General features: G+C 40.3%; 1 protein-coding gene across 3 annotated transcripts in view; it reads right to left on the minus strand.

Moving 5' to 3' along the window:
* MTUS2 (microtubule associated scaffold protein 2) overlaps window positions 1–16100 on the minus strand; it is a 317361-nt gene that overhangs the window by 175041 nt on the left and 126220 nt on the right. For all 3 annotated transcript variants that reach the window (XM_086772009.1, XM_086772008.1, XM_086772007.1), the window contains exons 4-5: window positions 15247–15487; window positions 5585–5791 (exon numbers count right to left, since the gene is read on the minus strand). In XM_086772009.1, coding sequence (XP_086628135.1) covers window positions 5585–5791; window positions 15247–15487 — 448 coding nt within the window. The remainder of the gene's footprint in view (window positions 1–5584; window positions 5792–15246; window positions 15488–16100) is intronic.

Genomic DNA, 16100 nt, shown 5'->3' on the forward strand with positions numbered 1-16100 from the left:
ATAGCATAAAGTGATTCTTTTACCAAAATATTGGTATCAGTATAAGATCAGAAGGAAAAAAAAATGAATTTGCCATGTAGAAAAATGAACAGAAAATCAATCATAGAAATACGATTGGAATGTATTTCATGCAGGAAAATCTTTGTATTTACATATCTATATATTTAAGAACAATTGGTCTATCAGTCCACCATGTCACAGTTCTGAATGTTCTACCTTTTTTGGAGGCAATTAGCCGCATATTCAAGGCTTCAGTGCTCACTTTAGTTTCCCTATTTCTCCACCCACCTGAATCTGACATTTTGACATCTTTGCTTATTAGAATGAAAATTCAACATTTAGAAAGGCCAAGCAACATAAGGTCAAAAACCAGCATGAAATCTATACATTGAAGAAGGAACCATGGAAGTTTATACAAAACATATAGTTTCATATTTCTATAATTTAAAACAAAAAAAAAACAACTATCATGAGATACTAATACAAGTTTTGAAATAATCATCCCCATTTTCTTGCTCAATCTGAAAAGAAATTGCCTCAGCACTCAGAGCTGTGGGTAGACATTGAATAGCATTAAATCTTTTAGCCTAGCACCTCATCGGAGAAGAATTGCCTCTAACACCATGCTATTATTCTGTTTTAAGAATCTTAAGCAACAGAGATTTCATCATTTGAGTTGGAAGATTGTTTAACAGACTACTAGACCTTATGACTATGAAGTATTTCCTGATATTGTACCTACATTCTTCCATTTCCTAAACTCATTACAGTCATCATACCTCAACTCATTCTAAACAATCCGTCCATCTTCCAATCCTCCACACATTAAACTGTTTCACAGTGCTTAATGAACTGTTTCCCATGTGGTGCTTACAGCACATTACAGTCTGCTCTGTTGAAGTCCATAAAACCAATTTGTGAGCAGGATATTCAGCCAATCCCTAGAAATACAGATACAAGCAATGAGAGAACTCTACATCCCTAAAACTAGGAAAACAGAAACTACAGGCTGGGCATTGTGTTACTGCACAGCTGAATCACAAGACAGTATCGGAACTACATCCCACAACTGTGGGCCCTTGGTGTACGATGTGAACATCTTAGGTATATTTTATCGGAGCAGACAGGAGAAGCTTCAATATAGTGTATTTAAAATTCCAAGGGAAAATAAATAAAGTTAGATATTTCGTTATGAGTTAGCTATTTAGAATCATACAATCATAGAATTGTTAGGGTTGGAAGGGACCTTTAAAGGTCATCTAGTCCGACCCCCCTGCAAGGAGCAGGGACATCTCCAACCAGATCAGGTTGCTCAGAACCCTGTCCAACCTGGACTTGAATTTTTCCAGGCATGGAGCATCTACCACCTCTCTGGGCAACCTGTTACAGTGCAAAGCACAAGTTACACATAAGCACCAGAAAGTGGATTTTAAGTGGTCAAAATGGATCAGTGACTCTGGCTTGCAGGTCAGTTCACTGCCTCAGAAGCCGGTGAGATGTTGGGTGGTCTGAATGCCACAGCTGTCCCTCCAGCCCCAGCACACAATTGGGCAGCACTCCATAGGAGCAGAGCCCCTTTAAGACTGATCCTGATTAGCAGCTGATGGCACGGCTGTCGAAGCTGGCGTGTTATCAGTGAACAGCAGCCTGGCTTATATACCCATGCCCCAGGGATGGGGACTCCAGGAAAGACCAGAGGGTAAGCAGCCGAGTGCTGCACAGCCTGCCCTGTCCCCACCATGGGAAAAGAGCACAGTCCTGCCGCTGCAAATCCATTTAATTGAGTCAATCAGAAAATGTGAGCTATTGCGAGTGTAGAACAGGCTCTGTGCACATCCAGGCTTACTGCTTTCAGAGGGGTCACGGGGAGGGGAGAAATCTGGTGAAGAACAAAGCTGCCGCATCACAGCTCCATTAATAAACTTCCCCACAACACAAACATCACATCTTCTTACTCTAAACAAATGAGGTTGTTCTCTCTAGACAGCATTTAATCCCTATTAGTTTGCCAAAACAAGATGCTAGTTGGGATTTCTCAAAAGAAATGTAATCATCACGGATTTGGAAAGAGCTAGCACCATGAGACATCTGGCAGGGGAGAGAAAAGCAAGAACAGGATCACACTGGGACTCCTTCAAGAATCACCGTTTCCTGTAAAACACTGCTTCTAAAATAAACGTGTATTTTCCTTTCCTCCAGCCATAGCCATCAGCTTTTTACCAACTTAGAATAAGATCTTGAGGTGAGCCTGTCCATTTGCAACAGTGGCAGCCCTGCTATTTATAACATACACACACTAGTAAGATGCTTTCAATTACTTCTGTCTCCCTGACATGCTGAGATGCTGCTTAAATAGGAAATTGTGTTATCGCGTCTGTTTGAAGATTTCTAAAGCTAGATAATTTTGCATTTTCTACCCTACTGAGCTAGGAAATTAACAGTAAAACTTTACCCTGCCCTCTAGGAAGCCTGCTTTAGTCAAAGACATGATCTCAGGTAGTAACTACAGAATCAGCTATTTATTTAATTTAAATAAAACCATTCTTCCAGCAGACAGTGAAGGGAAGAAATAATACGTCATGCTAAGATTCCTGAGCCAGTACTTCCCCCCTACATCCACTCCTGGCTTGCTTTCCATGTTGAAGTGCACTGCTGATCTGTGTTAAATAAGCTGCCGTAGAGTGGAAGGCAACTAATTTGTGCTCCCTGGGTGCTGGGCACCTAATTTAACTCTTGCTGGCACATAGACTATAAATAGAAAAAGATTATACAGTTTCACACTGATAACACTTCTATGAAGGTAAAAAATTCAACAGTAAGGAAAAAAAATTTCCCTACCTATCTGTCCCATCAGGAGTGGCGAACAGGAGATATGTTGCCTTTAATCCAAATAAAATGGGTGATGTTAGGTGTATTCTTGTGTGACAACTTATGAGAGGGCTAACACCCTAAATGGAGGGTGTGTGCTCACCCCCTCGGGGAACACACCTTCTCCCTCTCTCACCCTGGTCTGGAAGGAAGCATTATCCATTTGGAATTAAAGACAAATAAAGACTTCTGTGCTGGACAGCTGTGCATGCCACAGGAACCAGTCTGAGAGAAGACCCTCGAGAGGTGCTCATTCTCTTGCTCTCCCATGGAGGTGGAGGGAAACTAGACAACCGCCTAGATGAGCCATCTAACTTATTAGCAAGAGTAGAAGTGATGGGTCCTATTTTTCATCACAGGATAGGCTGAGCTCATCTCTATCCAAATTTGTACAAGCAGAACACTTCCCCTGGGTAATTTTGATACCCATCAGAAACATTCTTGCAACATGCACAAGTTGGTCACAACACCCTAATCCTAACATCAAAGAGAGTTACCACCTCCAGCCAAGTGGGCTGTAACAAAATGTATGTGCCGAATACTTCTATCTCCTTGTAACTGGAATATAGCTTCAGTTTTTATATCACATTACTTAATGTACTTAATTTGTACTTAATGTACAAATGCAATATAAAAATGCACCAGAATCTACAAATGAAATCAGCTTGTTTTAAGAGAAATGAAGGGTCAGATATAGCTTTCTAAATCTGAGATTGCTTCTTCCACAGTTTTTGAATGGAAATTGATTGACTTGTTACAATTTGCCATATTTTCCTATTGCAGATTTCTCAATTGTATGAGAAATATGTGTTCAAGGATATAGCTATCTGCTATAGCTACAGATGTTACTTTTTTCAGATTCACACCTGAAATTTCTAGACAACATTTTTTGCAGAGAGGTACCTTAGATCTTATTAGAAATCAGGTAAGTCTGTTGCTACAAAGGCTTTATGTAACCAAAGACAAAAAGATTACAACACCAGACAAAAGGAAAAGCTTTCCAAAGGCATAAATGTAGGGTAAAAGTGCAAAGCAAACAAGGTTGACTGCCCTCAAAGTAAAGTTTATTAGGAAATAAATAGAAATGAGTGACCAGTCCAACAGTAAAACAAGATACAAGCAAATGTTTGGGGGCTTTGGAAAAGGTAGAAGGCCCTGGACACAGTCTAATCTAAATTACTTCATATAAAAGGGGAAAGAGAAAAGCCTTAGGGTTTTAAACTATTTTCATTTTATTTATTTTAATTCATTTCAAATTAATACAAATACTAAAAGATTTAGGAACCTACAGCATCTTGTCTCCTCTGGTCCCCCCCATACGCACCCCTCCCAGGCTGATACCGCTTGCTTTGATATTGACACAGTTCAGGCTCAATCCAGCCCTCAGAGAAAAACGGGCATGAAAATCCCTCAGTCCCTCTTTCTGCCCCGAGCCCAGGACATGCGCACGCTTCCCAAGGACTGCACAATCCAGTGGGTATTATTTTGTACTTAATAAAATTAACAGTTGTTACAGGAAATAGGATTTGAAATGACATTTCAGACACAGGATCCTTCCAAGGCTGGCAGATGAGACAATAGCTACCTTATCAGTTCTTACCCCTTTCATATCACTGGCATTATTTGATTAATTTTCTAGACTAAATTTATTACACTGCATATTGAGAGGCAGAAGAAAAGCAGATGACAAAGACTGTGTTGCTCATTTTAGATAATCTTTGTCCTAAACTGTTCTGCATGTCTGCAATGTACTTACCAAACACAATTTACTGTGATTATTTACTGACTTCAGCTTGTAAGAAGGGATATTCTAAGTAAAAGCAAAGTGCAAGAATGCCTTAGGTTCACTCTTAATGCAATTTTCTCTGCAACAGGGAAACCAACCTCTTCTGTATGTGTCCTGGTTTTGGCTGGGATGGAGTAAATTTTCCTCTCAGAAATTTGGATTTTGTATGTGAAGAATGCTCTAAACACACTGATGTTATGAGTTGTTGCTAATGAGACCAAGGACACTGTCCAGCTTTCCAGGTCTCGCTAATGTGCAGGTGCAGGAAGCTGGGAGGGATACAGACAGAACAGCTGACCCAAACTGGCCAAACAGTCATGCCATAAACGTCAGGCTTAGTACTTAAGTGAAGGTGAGCTGCCTCTTTTTTGTCTCGCTGTTTGGAATCGCTCCAGGACCGTTTACAGGGGTTTTTTTGTTCCCTGACTGCTGCTTGGGATGGTCTGTATCAGTCATTGGGTCGTTGGGTGATGAGAAATTGTGCATCATTCGGGTTTTATTAATGATGATTATTATTATTCCTATTGTTTTTCCTATTATTATTATTACTATTATATATACATGTATATTATTATCTTTTCCTTTGCTATCTGAGTAAACTGACTTTATCTCAACCCACAAGTCTTTTCTTCCAAACTCTCTCCCCATCTCCTGGGGAGGGGTAAGGTGACTGAGCAGCTGTGTGGTACTCGATTGCTGACTGTAGCTAAACCACGACAATATGCAATGTACATTCAGCAACTATTCATCTATTTTTAAGAATATTTTTTAAAATTACACTGGGAAATCAAGACACCAAGCCCACAACTCGGTGTCACAGAAAAGATGAGCGAGTGCTGCACAGATTACATTAGCCTGTATGCAAACTCCAGTCTGGACAATTCTGGAATTTAATACACCGCCAGAAAGAAGGACACTTTTGGGACTTACGGTTGGTTGTCCTGCTTTGATCACTCTGAGCACTGTCGTTTGACTGGTTGCTGGAGACAGAGGATACGCTTGAGCTCCTGACAAAACCAAACGCAGCCAGCTTAGCTGCAGGCAACCGTGAATAACCCGGAGGACGAAGTCCAGACTGGCACGGCTTGGGGAGATTTGACTTTGCAGCACTTGGACATGAGCCTTTCTTAAGATCAACTGAAAGAAGGAAAAAGAAAGAATTTTTTTATTAAACAAGCTAAACTGGGACATGCTGTACATTACCTGTACCACCCACCTACATAAAGTCAGTATAAAGACTGAATACAAGTTTTAATGGCTGCTCAAACCGCAGTGATGTCTTATTCTTTGCTCCACTAAAAATAAGTTCTGTGCCACAATTACAGGTCACAATAATTTTTAAAGCGTGAAATGCAGCAAAGACCCATGAGGCATAACTCAAACTTCCAGCAAAGTAATGTAGTTCAAGTCTGCTAAGGCTTTCTTTAATGCTATCTTCTTTTATGCTGTATCACTTTCTAATTTTACATTTGTTATGTGCCAATTAAAAGAAACTCAGAGACAAACATGCTACGCGTAGTGTCCAATTTTGGAAGCTATTGTAGAACGCCAACAATCCTCCTCAAGGACACGGGACTTCTTTGTATTCTATCAAAGAAAACACTTCTTTGAAGTCTTTCTTTCAAATTTTGCTAAAAGAAAATGCCCTTTTCTTGCACCAAGCCTGGAAACAAGGACATGCCTGTAAAGTTGCACTCTTAACATCCTACCAGTCATTTCCATTGATAGACTTCACCTCACTATAGACCATCAGCCTACGTGAATGACATCAACCAAGTCTCAGACAACTGCCAACAGCAGGCTTATAATGAATGAAGCTAGGCAACAAAAGTAGTCCAACTACCACGTCTGCCTGTGGTAACTACTAACTGGTCATCTGTCCCTGGCTTGCCTCCTAACCTGTATTCTGCTGCTCTTGCTTGGGCGGACTTTTCTAGGCAAACCCAGAACACAGGTCCATAAATACCCCAAGCTGCCTTCACAGAAGGATCAAAAGTCTACTTTTGGTTGGAAGGTCTGGATATCAAGTGCATCTGGACCTCAACTGTACATAAAATTTGGACAGTTTGTATTTTTGACAATATCAGATTCCTTGTGGAATCCTGAGTAGCAAAAGTATAAACCGCCACCCAAAATCCAAAAAGTTCTCCAAATGCTGATGCTAGAGTGTTTCATCAGTCATCAGGACCTGTGGGTTAGGAGACGAGGCAACATTAAAACTATCAGCATATTCTGCCAGAAAAGGCCACAAAGGCACCCTTTTTCCATTCTCATTCTGTGAAAACTATTTGTGCATTAGCCTGACACATACTTCAAAGAAAGAAGTGAACACGCATAATATAAAGGAAAAACAGAAATTAACTGCACAATAAGAATATGGTCTTCATATTATTACAGTATTTAATTCTTTTGTAAACTATGTAGGTCACAGCTTTATTAATTTTAATGAAGCATTACACTTTGAGAGGACTTTATAGAAAAAAAAGGCTAACTCCTTTGAGAATAAAAATTTTATGGGGATTTTGAAAGACAGTTGTGTACCTCATCACAATAATAACACTAAGCTTTGTTTAACAAAACTAAGCCTTTTCTTTTGAAATCGAAATAGGTGTAACACCAAGCTGAAAAGAGATTTGTTACCCTATAAAACACATTCATAAAAAAGACATTAAAAATGCTCTTTGCTCAATGAACAAAATAATTTATGTAATATAGACTCTCAAAAATGCATTTTTGTACCTACTTTTCACAAATGGAAGCCTTTATTAAGACACAAGGAGGTGGATGTCTGACTGCAGCCTTTTTACCAGCCCAGAGGAGGACATGCTGAGGAAAGCAACCCAAATGAAAATAACAAATATCTACAGTGTGTACTAAAAGACTGTTAAAATCCTTGTTCACATTTTTGCCACTAACAGGGAAAATATTGGACTTTGATCCTGAATCTGGCTTCATTTGAACTATGTGAAGATGGGCTCAAAGGTAGCTGTGGGCTCCAGGTGCAGACCAGGACAGGCACATTAGCACGAAGATGCAATGAAGTTTACCACCACTGTTGACTGCGAGGCTTGTGCAGTGTTGCTTTGACAGTGGTCTATTACAGCTGGTTTATGGTTATCTGCAAAGCACCAAGACAGACTCCTTCTCTCCCCAGTGCTGGGAACATTCACATCACATCTAAACGACTCCTCAGCAAAGTCCTACAAAACCTCATCTCAACGTTTCCCTCAATGCCATCAACACAGCTTACAATTACTGTGATTCATGTTAACTGATTTTCATGTAGGAACAAGAAAAAGTGTCCAGTGTAAGGCTTTAAGAGTCCCAAATGCTAGAAATGACATGCTAATGGTCTTTCGGACAGAATCTCTCTATTTGAGAGGACTCATATCTTCCTGCGCTAACAACTGCTGGGTGGCGGGACTCAGATCGGCTTATGCCAGTGTAAGGTTGCACTTTTACTATGGAAAGATGATCCCATGCTCTCTCCCTTCCACAATCAATCTCATCATGCCCCCACCAATGCTGATACAAACACTTCAACAGTATTTTGGATGGGCCAGACCATCTTGCTTACCCAGCTAGCTGCATATGGCCAAACATCAGCTTTGCCATCTACCTAAAGGACTAATTCCACAAGGGCAACTGCATGTGATAAAAGGCACACAACTTGGTCACAGTGTGCAAAATATTCCCGTGTTGCACTGGTGACAGGACCAAGCCCAGGGAGCCCCCAGATTTCAAGCAGAGGTGAGTACCTGCGGCAAGAGGCTGCAAAAGCAAGGAACCTGCCCAGGTCAGTGGCAGCAAGGAGAAGGTATGGGACTGTCTCTTATGGTTTTTACAGTTTTCTGAAAAAGGCATCAACAGGCCTGCACTGCATAAGCTGAGAGTTGAGAGTCCTTTTTCCTAAGAATCTCTGAAAACTGAGGTGGAGGGAGAAATCTTTCCATTTTACAGCAAAAAGCTACAAATGTCAGAGATTTCCTGCAGCAGAATAGGGGAAATCCCACTGGGACAGGAGGGAAAAGTGGTGAGAAATGGTTTTATTTAAAAAGCGTTTGAAACGTGCTTGCTCTAGGAGGGTGTGGTTCACCTGGGACTCCCATGTTCCCAGCTCAACCGCACAGATGCCCACACTGAGCCCCCAGGCTGTCCATTCTCTGCACCGCCGTGCGATCAAGCATCCGCAGTTCACAACACACTGAACGCCTCGAGTGTCACTGGAGAAGGAGAATTTCCTTAAAACCAGAGGGGGTTTTGGTGACAAATTGCCCAGCCACCTCTACCTTTTCTTCAAAATCATTATCCCAGACATGAGGAGAGGATTCAGTGTTTTTTCTCACAATCCTGTACGTGTTTCAGTTCATGACTTCAATTCAAATTCCCCTTGAACAAACAATAATTTGTATCTTGAACTCATCATCATCCTTACATTATTTTTTACTTTTCTGCTTTGTAATCCAGCTCTTCCATAGCATGAGAACCTGAGGGCAAGACATTATCCTCATTAGGGATGCATTTAAATCCTTAAAGCTAAGTAATTTTGTGTCTTCTTTCTCATTAAAATACATGAGACATCAGCCTATTGTACGTATTTTCTGTTCTAAATATCAAGTTTTATGATGGATGTTCTTTCTTTGTTTCTGTTTCTTAGAAGTATATGAGCACTCCTGCAAACAAGGTCTGGGAGTTCAAAACAAAAATTATTTTAATGAGCAGCTTTAATTTTAATAAAAATCTGCCAAATAAGCTTAAAAAACTGGCAAAAAAAAAATCTTTCCAGATGTCTCACTGCCTGAAGCTAATTATAGAATTAAGTATTGTTGTCTGTATAGCACACAAGTGATTTTCTATGACACTTCAAGCTGTTCCCATCTAGAAACACGAAAACATTTTGAGGTAGCACTGATTGACACACACCAGATGTGCCTGGGGAGCCTTAAGAAACGTCTGAGCTAGACTTCTTATGCATTCCCACTGCACATGAATCGCCTCTCCATGCACATGTATGAGCAACTTTCATGTGACTTCTCTGTGAAATCTGAAAAAGGTTTTAGCTGAAATGAATGAAAAATTAAAGAAAGAAGTTACGCAGATGTGTTCTTATAAAAAGAGTAGCGGTTCAAGACTTCAACTCTGCTTGCAATTCAGGGATCCTTGGCAAGACTTTGTTTTCTTGTGGTGGGGTTTTTGGTTGTTCGTTTGGGTTTTTTGGACAAGCATTTCCTTTAAAACTTTAATCACTAGTGTCACTTTCTAGCAGAAAGCTCACTTTCTTTTACAGAATGCTCTGAACATCATTATTCTCATTTCATATTGAGGAATCTGGGGCAAAGAAGTCACCTGCAAGGTCACTAAATTAGTCAGAGATAATACAAGCAGAGCTAACTCACCTCAGAATTAACCCAATCATTGATATCTTTGCAGATTGAAAACAAATCACACAAGTAAGAAACCTATTATGTTGTCACTGCCTCTTTGGTTTCCTTGTTATAAACATAATGACTCCTCTCTGAACAAGAACAGAGGGGCTTTAAAACAGAGGCTGTAATGATTTACACCTAAACAGCAGTGAGCAGGTTGTGCGCAGCTCCCCTGATGGTCTCTCTCATCCAAATACTGTCAAGCCTAGGACAGTTCAGTTCCAAAGGCAAAACAGTTGTCACTGCTGACCATTAATTAATTTCTGATTAGTCAGTCCACTCTCATATAGTAGGAAATGCTCTTCTCCTCCTGCTTCAGATTCAAAAGCTAAAAAAAGCTGCTCTGTCCCTTCCCAGCACCCAAGCAACCTACAGCTGATTAGCACATTCTCACCACCCCAAGAATTTGTCAACTCATGCTTCATTCAAACTGCAAACATCTGCGTTCACTTTATAACTGACGTGCAAAGCAGCAGCATCCCACAGAAACTTTCAGCACAGGAACTGCCAGTGCCTGAGCTACACTCTGTGTTTTCCACTGAAAGCCCAGAGCAGCACGAACACCTGCGCACCAGAGCCACGTGGCATCCGCTCAGGAGCTGGTGCCCAGCCAGCAACGATGCTCGGGTGTCCCCAGGGATGTGGTAGGGTATGAAGCATTTGCCTCCTGCTGCGCCCAGATTGACATTGGTGTCATTCTTAGGACTGACAATTTTGATACAACAGTCATAAAGACAACTCTCCTCATATGATGCATTTTGGTTTTTTGAAGAGGCAATAATTGTTGGGAGCAGAGAGGTGGCATGTGGCTAAGTCTCAAGTATGGTGACTGTCCTTAGCAAAACTCTGATAAGTGTGTGTGTCTCCCTTCGAAGCACTTAATTTTTCTTTATGAAATACAGAGTGCTCTCCAAAAAAAAACAACAGAGTGACAACTGAAAAAAAACTGCAGATTAGTGGGAGATAGAGAATATTTTCCTCTGAATTCTTCCCTTGTCAACTCTTTTCTTAAACAGTTAAGAAGTTTGCCAGCTGAAATCAAAGAACCTCAGACAGCAAACCTATAAAATAAGCACACAGCTGGAGGAGCAGTAATGCAACACTTCAGGAAGTAACCTCAAAATTCCTTTTCTATCATCAAATCTCATTTACTTCGTCGAGTATTAGGTATTCCTGAAAGTAAAAGTGAAAGCACAGCTTTCCTACCCCGAGAAAGCTGTAGACATATTGTGGCATCCATGATGAAATACATTATACATATTCAAAGACATAACTAAAAGTGTATATCTGTGTGTGTCTGAGTAATCAGAAACATTGCTGTCCTGATTTATATATAAATTGTATCTTTAACAAGAGTTGACTTGCTTACAAATGAGAGGAACTGCTAGACCATCAGGACTGGCAAATTTAATACACAGATAGGTGATAAGGAAACATTTCATTAACTCACTCTTTGAGAAAAATATAGCACAAATACTCCTGAAAAACATAGAATTAAGTCAAGTTAATGAGTAGAATTAAGTGAAGTTTTAATGATAAGATCTCTGTTATACTTTTCAAAATCAGATATTACTCCTATTAAAATAATCAGCTAATTAATGCAAATCCTAACACACTTGCTCCAAGAAGTCTTCATAACCAATTCATCCTTTACATGTTATAGACACAGTATCCTTGAACACTTGTTTTGAATTACAAGTTTCCTGTAGAAAGAGCAGAGTCAATTTACATAAAACAAAAAAATGTTAAGCTTTCTGAGACACTATTGCACCTTTAAATACCTCATGATTCAATGACTTCTGATCTTACCTACAGTGCAGAGAGCTTTTTCTTACAGTCAGGCTGACTGCCTGACCCATACAGTGAAAAGCACCACCCATGTATGCCACATCCTGCACGCGAAGAAGGATAACTGCTCCAATCACATTTTAGGCATCACACCTGGAGATCACACTCATGGGATCATTCATTATTATTTTACTTTCTACTTAGCATGTCTTAAAACTAATGAAAGACTTAACGTACTTGTAGTACTTGCAGTCCATCACAGCAGTTCAGGGATTTAATTATCAATTACTTTAGAGTCAGTTTTATAAGTATTAACATTATACACAGGCCAAACCACTCAGCTTATCAGTGCTGCTTAAGCAGATTGCTGCATTATGAATGGCGTGGCAAAGGGGAATAAAATCCTTATTATGAGGCACTGCTGCCGTCCTCGATACCGTGCCACGGCAGTTTCAGTTTAAAAGCCTCCGTGGTACCTCACACTTTGTCACGGGACAGCAACTGGCTAGATCCTTCTACTTCCATTACCCCAGGGCAGGACGGAAATCACTAGGATTAGAAACTGGATTAAAAGCTCAGGATTGAGCTGCAAGAGATGCTGATTAGCAGTCTTGAAGGCAGGACTGGTATCCTTGAGAGAAAAACACCTCCTAGTCTCCAGTTGCTTTTGCTGCAGTCAGCCAAGCCCTCAGGTCCCACAACACACTTCCAGCATGCCAACCATATGCTTGTGCATTTTGTTTGCTTATATTTGTAAATACAACTCTAGCAAAGCTATGTTTAATCTTGTTTCTCAAATATTGCATCAAAACCAATAATGCAGATTAAGTTTAATACCACAACTAAGTGACAAATTAAGAGAAAGTAGTTGACAGAGAGCTGGAAATGGTGTTGAGTACCTTAAAACAATTGGCTAGACAGTGCCTGACCCTGCTCTGAGCTCCGTCAGCCAGCCTCACACCAGCTCTGCCGTGCCAGGGGTTGCTGTCCCATCTAGCTTCTCTGTGGCAACCAGGGACCCATCTCTGGTGTGTGTTTGCGCACCAGCATGGACACAGCTGCAGGAACCAGTTTCCCGCTGCCCTTCCACTCCTATGCCTGTCTTGTCCTGCCTGCAGCCTCTTTCATGAGCAATTCAGTCTTCTAAAAAGAAATTATTAAAGATGAAAAGACTGGTATGAGGTGCCAGAAGTGAAAACAATGTGTCCTGGAGTGGACAGTGAAAAACTAGAGACATTAGTAACCTCTCCAGAACAAGTCTTGGGTAATTTAAAATCAATAAAAACCATCAGAGGCCAAAGACCAGATGAGACACATTTCGGGATCCTGAAAGAGATGGCAGACAGACTATTGGCACACCATGAGTCATCTTTAATAGCATCTTTGAAACTGTGAGGTATCAATAGATTAGAGAGAAAAAAAACAAAGAGCCATAGGAGGGAAATTATGGAGAGCCATGAATTAAATTTGACCTCCAAAGCAGACAAGGTCCAAGAAATAACAGGTGATAAGATCATAAACCCCCAACTTTTGAGAAATAGGAAAACTTTAGGAAATAGGAATTTTAGTGGAACAAGAATTGCACTAACAGCTAGTGTAATTTCCTCCCTCTTTCACTGGCATTTTTAAAGCCAGGATTATAGGCAATAAATAGGACTGCTAGGCTGATATTGTTTAGATTTAGAATGTCACATAATATAGGAAGACAGTAAATTAATACATACAAGACAGGTTCCTATATGGATAACAAATGGCTAAGGAAAAGACACATCTGCAGTCATCAATTATGTGGGATAATTAAGCTGGATGAATAAAAATCAAGGCAATGTTCATTTCTGAGAATCGGAAAAGACAGTGGATTGTTAATAGGTCCTGTTCATCTATTCCTCTTATATCTATGTCCCAGACTGGCTCCTGTTACACAACAGCTTACCTTACTCATATCCTGAACTTTCCATCTAAATGGAAAATACAATCCAATCGCTCTCTGCACCTGTGTTCCCATGTTCAGTGCTGACTGAACCCAACTTATAGGGCTGAACTGGTATTTACTGCCCAGCGTGCAAGCTTGGAGTGTCTCAGAAGTCACAGAGAGCCGAGCTGGGTCAGCTTCTGATAATGGCATCAAAGCAGATAAACTCCAGATGCAGGGTCAAATAGCAAAGGATAGTGGCAAGAGGCACTGTGTTACAGAGAACTTTGATTTTCTGATAAGCCCCAAATCCTGCAAACCTGTATTACTGACGGGTACTGTTCTCTCAGAGTAAGTCAAGACACTCTGACCCATTTCCATTCCACATCTAAATTTCTTCTGCAGCTTAGTATGGAGAAATAGATGCTGGGGAGAGAGAGTAATAGTTTTCAAATACCAGCGAGGAGAAGAAGACCCCACATCCACTCCAGATAGAAAATGAAGTAAATTGCAACAAAGGGGATTAGGGAAAACTTTTAACTTGAAAGCAGGTAGCACATTTGAGCAGCCTGATTTCAGAGGCCGCAGGATCTCATATTGAAAGTTTTTATGAAGAGCTTTTCATGAAGAGGTTAAATAAACATCTATCAGAAGGAATCCCACCCTGGGGCAAAAGGAGGAACCATATGATCCCAAGTCATTACTTAACTTTACCCCTTATGATTATGTTTTAAAAATCTCTGCAGACTTGTAGGCTGTTAAACAGCTGCTGTTTCCTGCTGGCAATGACTGATTTTCAGTTGTCTCTAAACTTGCTGCTGCTTAAATGCATGTCGTTAAAACCTCCAAGCTTTTCCAGGCTACCAAGGAGTGTCCTTTAGAAGTAATTATTATCTGTCCTGTGGCATGGCACACTTCTCCTTCAGACTCTTCTCTTGCTTTTCCCTCCCCTCTAATTCTGCCCAGGGTCATGCTAAGCTGGGCAATAGCTGGGAAGAAAAAGGTACTAGAAATGTTGTCTCCAAAGAGGTGTATATCAGGGCTTCAGAGAACCAAGGTCTCTGCTGGCACATCTGAACACTGCCCAGGCTTTCAGAGCACAACATGCTAGAGAACATTCAGATTGAGCAACAGGGTCTTCCTGATGGAAGAAAATGTCCCATTATCTTCCACAGGACAAAAGCAAGCATTTTTCAGGCATTTACAAGGAGGAGGAAGATAAAAAAGAACACAGTGAGAATTATTACTGAAAATTATTCTCCTTCTTTGGCAATGACCTGTTAAACAACCTTTGTGCAAGTCCCATTCTCCCTAGTCAGCCTTGCCTCAGGATAAAAAGACACACCTCAAAGACTGCTGTGTAGTATTAGGTCAAGATGTTGCTCATTTTGTGATATTTCTGTCTGAAAAAAAAAATCTTATTGATGACTACACTCAAAGGAAAGGAAAGAAAGTTCGTACTTTACCTGAAGCATCAGGATGATAAAGGCTGGGAGCACTCGTTATTTCTCCTTGCTGATGGAGACAGCTACCTGAGGATCTTTGACTTGCAATGAGAATCCTGCTTTTTGCAGATGGTAACCTGGACACTGCACCCAGTCCTAACTGTGGCTTGAGTATCATGGCAGATCGATAAAAACTTGGTGGCACCTCGTAGTGAGTATATGGTGGAGGGCAAAATTCATCTTTTGCAGGCCTTTCCCCAACCTACAGAAAAATCATTAACAGAGATATTATGCAGTAAATCAATAAATCCAGATAACACGGAGCTCTAAATTGCTTATAAAGGCTGATTTTCCCTCCTTATGAATCTGGGCTTCAGAGACTGCAGATTGATCATAACTTTCAAAAAGTGATGGTCTTACCATATGAACTGCTCTCTGCAAATGCACACATTACAGTCTCAAAACCCAACCAAACACAAATAAAGAACTGATCTCTTCTGAAAAAGAAAATAGACAAATTGAAGATCCTCAATTAGTGAAAATGAAGTTACTTTTAAGTCCTGAAAGCTGATATTATTTACAGAGGTAGATACACCAAGAGAGGGTGTAAGTGGAATTTTTATTAGAAGTTATTTAAAATATTCTTACTGAGATACAATTATGTGGGAAGTCTGTTTTAACTTAGATTAGACAGTTAAAAATAAAGCTGAAGGTATTTTAAGTTAATTGCATCAGAGAAATGGTATTGTCAATTGTGTGATTAAAAAAAAAAAAAAAACCTCACTGCAAAATGTTCATTGTAATCTGTGCCACTGAAGTTCCTGAAAAGAGACCTGATTGTGGAGGTGGGCACATTTCTGTTCATTACATTTCCG

The sequence above is a fragment of the Chlamydotis macqueenii genome, chromosome 1, assembly GCF_036417535.1.
Source record: "Chlamydotis macqueenii isolate bChlMac1 chromosome 1, bChlMac1.mat, whole genome shotgun sequence".
NCBI classification, from domain to species: domain Eukaryota; kingdom Metazoa; phylum Chordata; class Aves; order Otidiformes; family Otididae; genus Chlamydotis; species Chlamydotis macqueenii.